At 35.2% G+C, this 6,077-nt stretch overlaps 1 protein-coding gene across 4 annotated transcripts in view; it reads left to right on the plus strand.

Moving 5' to 3' along the window:
- The window catches only part of MARCHF6 (membrane associated ring-CH-type finger 6), a 55,880-nt gene extending 50,942 nt beyond the window's left edge, over positions 1-4,938 (plus strand). For all 4 annotated transcript variants that reach the window (XM_026099291.2, XM_026099292.2, XM_064506846.1 and 1 more), the window contains exons 24-26: positions 723-855; positions 1,836-1,971; positions 4,539-4,938. In XM_026099291.2, coding sequence (XP_025955076.1) covers positions 723-855; positions 1,836-1,971; positions 4,539-4,629 — 360 coding nt within the window. In that variant the 3' untranslated portion in view covers positions 4,630-4,938. The remainder of the gene's footprint in view (positions 1-722; positions 856-1,835; positions 1,972-4,538) is intronic.
- Positions 4,939-6,077: the final 1,139 nt, after the last annotated feature.

Raw genomic sequence — 6,077 nt, forward strand, 5'->3', positions numbered from 1 at the left:
CATCCTTATAGCTGGTTACAGCCAAGCTGTGGGTCTGGGACCATTCTGCAGCTATATATGCCAGCCATTAGAAACCACTGGTTACAGCCAAGCTGTGGGTCTGGGACCATTCTGCAGCTATATGTGCCAGCTATTAGAAATCAGTCTTTTTCCATGATTAGTCTAGCCATGTTGAGACCTCTCAGCTGCCGGTAGCAATTGCAGAAACTCAAGAATTGTGAAGTCCCTGTCTTCAGCCACAGACCCACATAGAGGAGCTCTGGTCTGTCCAGCCAAGGGCATCTGAGAATGCTTTAGATTCTCCTATTTTCTGTGTTACCAAATTAGATAGACTTGCTCTACCAGCATCCACAGGATCCTCTTTCAACCACTCTTCAGCAAGTTAACAGAATAAAGCAATCCCCTGTCATCAACAAAACTACCATCCACAGCTCTAATGATCTTTCAGTTACCCTCTTGTACTCCTGCTACCAAATCCCAAAACTATTCCAGATTAAGTTTGTCTCCTGAGCACTACTAGCATGACTTTCTGGAACAGTCATGACATAGAACAGCGCAGAAAGATTTTCCTTCTCAGACTGTGGCCATTGTGGTTTTCATCAAGATAGGAATTCCCTTTGCCTCTGGTGAGGAGAGGTGTGTAAAACCTTGTAATGATTCCTCTAAGCACAAAGTATGCCTTCTTTAATTGATCCTTTCTACTTTTAACTTGTTCTTCTTAGGTGTATGCAAATGGGATTCGTAACATTGATTTACACTTCATAATTCGTAAACTGGCGGCACCCGTAATCTCTGTTCTGTTGCTTTCCCTGTGTGTACCCTACATCATAGCTTCTGGTGTTGTACCTTTATTAGGTATGTAAACATTTTGAATACTTGTTTATCATCTAATGGTTTAGAGTAATGTATATGTATTTATGTAAATAAAACTTAAAGTTCTAGGTTGTTAGGAAAAGAAACACCATTCTGCCGGTAAATTTAAAAGCTTAATTATTGCTGTTTTTTCACCCCCAAAGTTTAAGGAAAATGGAATATGTTATTCTGATTGGATGTCTGATAAATTAAAGTGCAGAATAAAAAGAAAAATGTGGGATGGAATAATACCTACATTTCTGCTGTTAGATATCTAATGAGCTTGGGAAAGGTGTATTTGGTTTGTTTCTTCAGACAGTCAACCTTTAACTTTATTCTTTCTTTAAGAGGTATATTAAGCTGAGGATTTTTTTTTTTTTTTTTGACTTGGCAAACTTTAAAGGAAGCTTAGAACAGGTGAAAATACTAGTTTTGGTTTGTGGTTTTCATTCAGTATTAAAATATTTCCATTATATTTAAAATAAAAGGTGAATTGTAAACATGGAGGTTTTTGTTTTGTTTTTGTTTTTAGACTTTCCTATTACCTCATAATTGAATGAAACAAAATTGGTATTAATTCTGGGAGTTTTATCAAAAGCAGTATACGTGTGCTGTGTTATCAACAGTTATCTTTGCTTGATAGTTTTGGTACTAACAGGATGTTCAATAAGTTCCATTTTATTCTCCAGCCTCTCACTTGAATGCACACTTCTATAGTGTCCGCTTTTTCTGACATGAGGTATATTGAAGTCCATAAGCAAGCAGAGTTGATGTGCACTGTGGATTTTCACTCTGTTAATGGAAGTCTTTGAAGAAAAAAAAAACAGTTGTCATGTTGGATTTGAGAGATATAAATATATTATCTTACTGCCTTGCTACTGAAGTTACAGTATAATAGAAAGCAGAAGAAGGGGCAGAAGCAGAACTGCATGTGTTATCTTCAGTACTGTTAGCTTATATGAGGGTCCTATCCTGTTCTGCAGGAGTTACTGCTGAGATGCAAAACCTAGTTCAGCGTCGGATTTACCCTTTTCTGCTCATGGTGGTGGTTTTGATGGGAATCCTTTCCTTCCAAGTCCGCCAGTTCAAGCGCCTTTATGAACATATTAAAAATGACAAGTGAGTATGTAGTATGGTTGTTTTATTATTTTTCCATTGTGAATTGTGGTAACAGCCTCAGGTTGAGTGAATTCAGATATTATAGAAACTTAGCACTAAAAGGGAACATAAGAAGCTTCATAGACAAATGACCATCAGAGGCAGATCTAAACTGGTTTTGGCTTGTTTGTTTGTTTTGCCTGTTTGAATGTTTGTTTTGCCTGTTCAGGTAGATAAGCACAGGGACAGACTATCTTTATAAATGGAAGAATTTTCTTTATGTCTGACTTAAATCTTCTCTGCCACAAATGAAGCTGGTTACACCTTTGTCTCCCCCTCTGTAGTCTTGAAGGACAAGTGAATATAATATATTACATATTTGAAGGTAAAAATCTCATATTGATCTGCTGCTTATCATATCTTCAGCCTTTTCTGCATAATTGATACTTTCTACTTTTTTAGACCTCTTTAAAAAAAAAAAAAGGGGGGGGGGGAGGGTGTCAGTTGAATTGATACAGGTTGTCCTTATCAAGTTTTTGACTATTTTCCTTGTTTTCCGTAATTATTAGTCTATATTTTTCAAATCAACTGCCTGATAAGTGTTAATTTTCCTAGCATTTTTCTGGTTATGGTGGTTAATTCGTGTGTGCGTGTGTGTGTGTGGTGTTCTCACTACCTGTGTTCAGAATGCTCGCTATTCCCCAATCCTGTAAAACAAAGCCTTTTCTTCTTGAAGTTGATCCTGCTTCAGATATTAGCAAGGAACTGTCTCAAAGCATGCTGGAGTACGTATGACTTAGCTGCATTCAAATCTAAAAGACTGACTGATTAAAATACTCAATATACTTTTTACTGCCTTATTCTGGGAAAATCCCTTTTTTATATTCTTAACCTACTCCCTTCTGTCTGTCTGTATATACTCTTTTTTTTTTTTTTAATGCATCTGATTATCTTAATGTTTTTCAGAAGCTGAAAACAACAAGGTATTAGATGTTTCAGATTTTTCAGCAAACATGTTGTTTGCTCACTTAATCTGTTAAGTACAGGAACTGTGGTTTGTCATGTTTCTCATACTTTAATATATTCATGAGGTCTTTTTATTACTGCCTTTTATGCCTTTTCCTATGTAGTGTGGTGTGCAGGTCCACTACTGTGAGGATTATTTGGAAGAGTTAGTTTTAGACCCCAGCTGCTAGTATTCCTAATCTTCTTTTATACTGGAAAGGAACAAGTTTTTCTGTGTTAATTCATACCCTGAATTACCTTAGAAAAGTTTTCCTTTCCACTACCTAAAAGGAGTCTAACCTCAAGCCTAAAATTGGCTTCTCTGAATCTTCCCTGTTCCTGCCTTCAATGTTAGAAAGTATTGGTAAATTGTTTGGTGTAAATGTGGAAACTTACAGAATCTAGAAGTACTAGAGTTGTGTTGTAACTAAAATTAAAAGCTAAGCAACTCCATTTGATATTCTAGCACCTTTTACTCTATCAGTTCATTTAAATGCTGTTCCCCACCTGCCTTTATAACATGTTCTGTATTTGGCCTGCTGTAGTTAATGTAGCTGGTGTTTATCTTTGCAAGTGGGTTCTGAGCTAAATGTCAGTATCTTTCAGGCAGAATGTAGCTTGAATTGCAACTTTCATTAATTTTTCAAATTGTTTTCTTGTGTAAAATATGGCAGGTAAACTGTAAACACAAAGCTGTAAAAATATCTGTAAGTGGAAATGACTTTGATATTAAATGAAATTGTTGTTGAAGTATTGTAACTCTACAAGAATGGTTATCCTTGTAGAAAAGAAGTTTGTACGTTACAACTTAACTTAATGGTCAGATTGCAGTGAGCAAGTAAACATAGTCATGCTACTCAGTGGAGATTTATAGTCTAAAAAGTATGCTTAATTAAATCTTTCATGTCACAAATCTCAAAATTTTGAGAGTTTTGTGATAGTCAAAATGTACTAAATTATATAACAGTTGTTTTGGTCACAGTATAAAGTGAGAAAAGGAGTGGTGGTGAAAAAATATCTAAAGGAAATGGTAGGTTTCAGATGAAGAATTCATAGCAGTATATGGCTTTTCTACAGAAGTTCTTTGGTTTACTTGGAAAAGTAATTAAATGGGTCTTTTGTTGCTTTAGTCTATGCATACATATGCTGTCGTCATCATTAAAAATCCGTTTAGCTTAAGGTGGTGCTTTTGTATACATATGTATACTGTCATTGCTAATGTTGTAGTCTTGAAGACATGGTAAGACACTTCACCAGCTAAAGGGCTGGAAATACAAATATGCAAACAAACACTTTTCATATTTTATTTTTTTATTCAGGTTACACATACCTGAATGCATGACCCTGGAGTAAGGCTGTAGACACAAACTCATGTCTATATTTGATTCTGAGCTGCCTGAAAGCTGAGGAAAAAAAAGTATAAAATGAAGATAGTTGAAGACAATCATTTTAGTGGTTCATATGTAGATTAACAAGTTTTGTTGAAATGAAAAAGCTACTCCTGCAATAAAGGAAATAGTGAATTTATGTTACAGTATTGTAGTAACTTTGTTAATTGCTCACTGTTTTTATTATTATCACAGGTATCTTGTTGGGCAACGACTTGTGAATTATGAACGAAAGTCTGCTAAACAAGGCACGTCAACAACTCCACCTCAGTCTTCACAAGAATAGAATGGTCGTGTTAAACATCTTGACCTTCCCTTTGCCTTTACGTGTCCTTTTTCATAGACTTGTCTTCAAACTTTGGATATCTCTCCCAATAATACTCTCAGCAGTGTTTTTGGCTTCTGTTTGTAGCATCCAGATAGCAGTTAAGGCTCTGTTCCTTTATCTGCGTTTTCTGATGTTATCAGTGCTGTCTGAGGTCTGTACATGTGTAAATAGAAGTATCCTGACACCCTAAAACCTTGGATTAAAAAGAATGTGCATTGTACATCTTTAAAAAAGTATATTAATTTATTAAATCTAGTTGTCACTTTATTTTGGACTGCTGTTCTGTTGACAATGTGCCACAAAGCAATAGTGCAAAGAGGCAAGATGTTTTTATAAAATTTGCAGATTAGTTTATGGTGTTCATAAAAGTTCTTATTACAGTAATATAGTATGATTTTTCTTGAGTAGAAAAGCCACACAGAATACAAGAAGGAAATAACTGTCTTAAGTGAAGAAGTGGCTGTGGTGAGAACATAATGAACTATTTATCTTGCTGTCAAGTCTTTTTTATTATTTTGTATAACACCAAAGCTGTTGTACATTTTCTATTGCCTGATTGTTTTTCATGTGTCTGAGTTTGTAATACTGTACAGTTACTGTTAAATCAAGAAATATTTCTTCTTCTGAGAATTCAGGCTGTACTTGTTGAGGCTCAGTTGAGTTTTTCTGCTTGTTTTGGGGGTTTTGTGGCTCTGGGAATCAGAGTTCCTGCACTAAAACAGTAAGTAAAAACTGACTAAAGCTAGGTGATAGAAGTGTTTAAAGACAAGGAAAGTTAGATTCACAACTTAAATTACAGCCCATTTCCTATCAAAAGTAGAATTTTTCAGGACCTCAAGGGACAGGATGAAGCTTGTCTGATGTGTCTGCACTGGAACAAAGAGAGCAGATTGTAAGTAATGTTGTGTGACCTGGTCCTTAATTAAAGAGCTGGAAGTTTTTTCTTCTGTAAGCTACCAAAGCTGCGAATTATAGTGTGAATTTTATATTACACAATTATGTTAAACAACAACAAAAAATCTAATATCTTTCAGAATGGATCACTGAAGTTTTCTATGGAAGTAACACTGAAAAAGTTGTTCATCACATACCATGTATTGCCTGTGGGGAGGGGAAAGAAAATCTATATATGCCATTAAACAGGAAAGGAAAAATTAGCTGATCTCTTTTCAATGATGCAGTCAAAGAAGAGCCACCAAATCAAGCTAAACAAATTGTGGTATTTCTATATATAGATAGAGTTAGATAGAGTTCTTTTTCAGTATTTTTTTTATGTAGATGTATTAAAAATACATAGCAGTAACACAGAGCTTGAAGTAGAGTCAAACCACACGCTTAGAATGCAGTACCTTTTCTACAATTATATGGGGGAAATACGAGTATCCATTACAGTAATCAGAAAGCTG

Source organism: Dromaius novaehollandiae, chromosome 2 (assembly GCF_036370855.1).
Source record: "Dromaius novaehollandiae isolate bDroNov1 chromosome 2, bDroNov1.hap1, whole genome shotgun sequence".
In the NCBI taxonomy this organism is placed as follows: Eukaryota; Metazoa; Chordata; class Aves; order Casuariiformes; family Dromaiidae; genus Dromaius; species Dromaius novaehollandiae.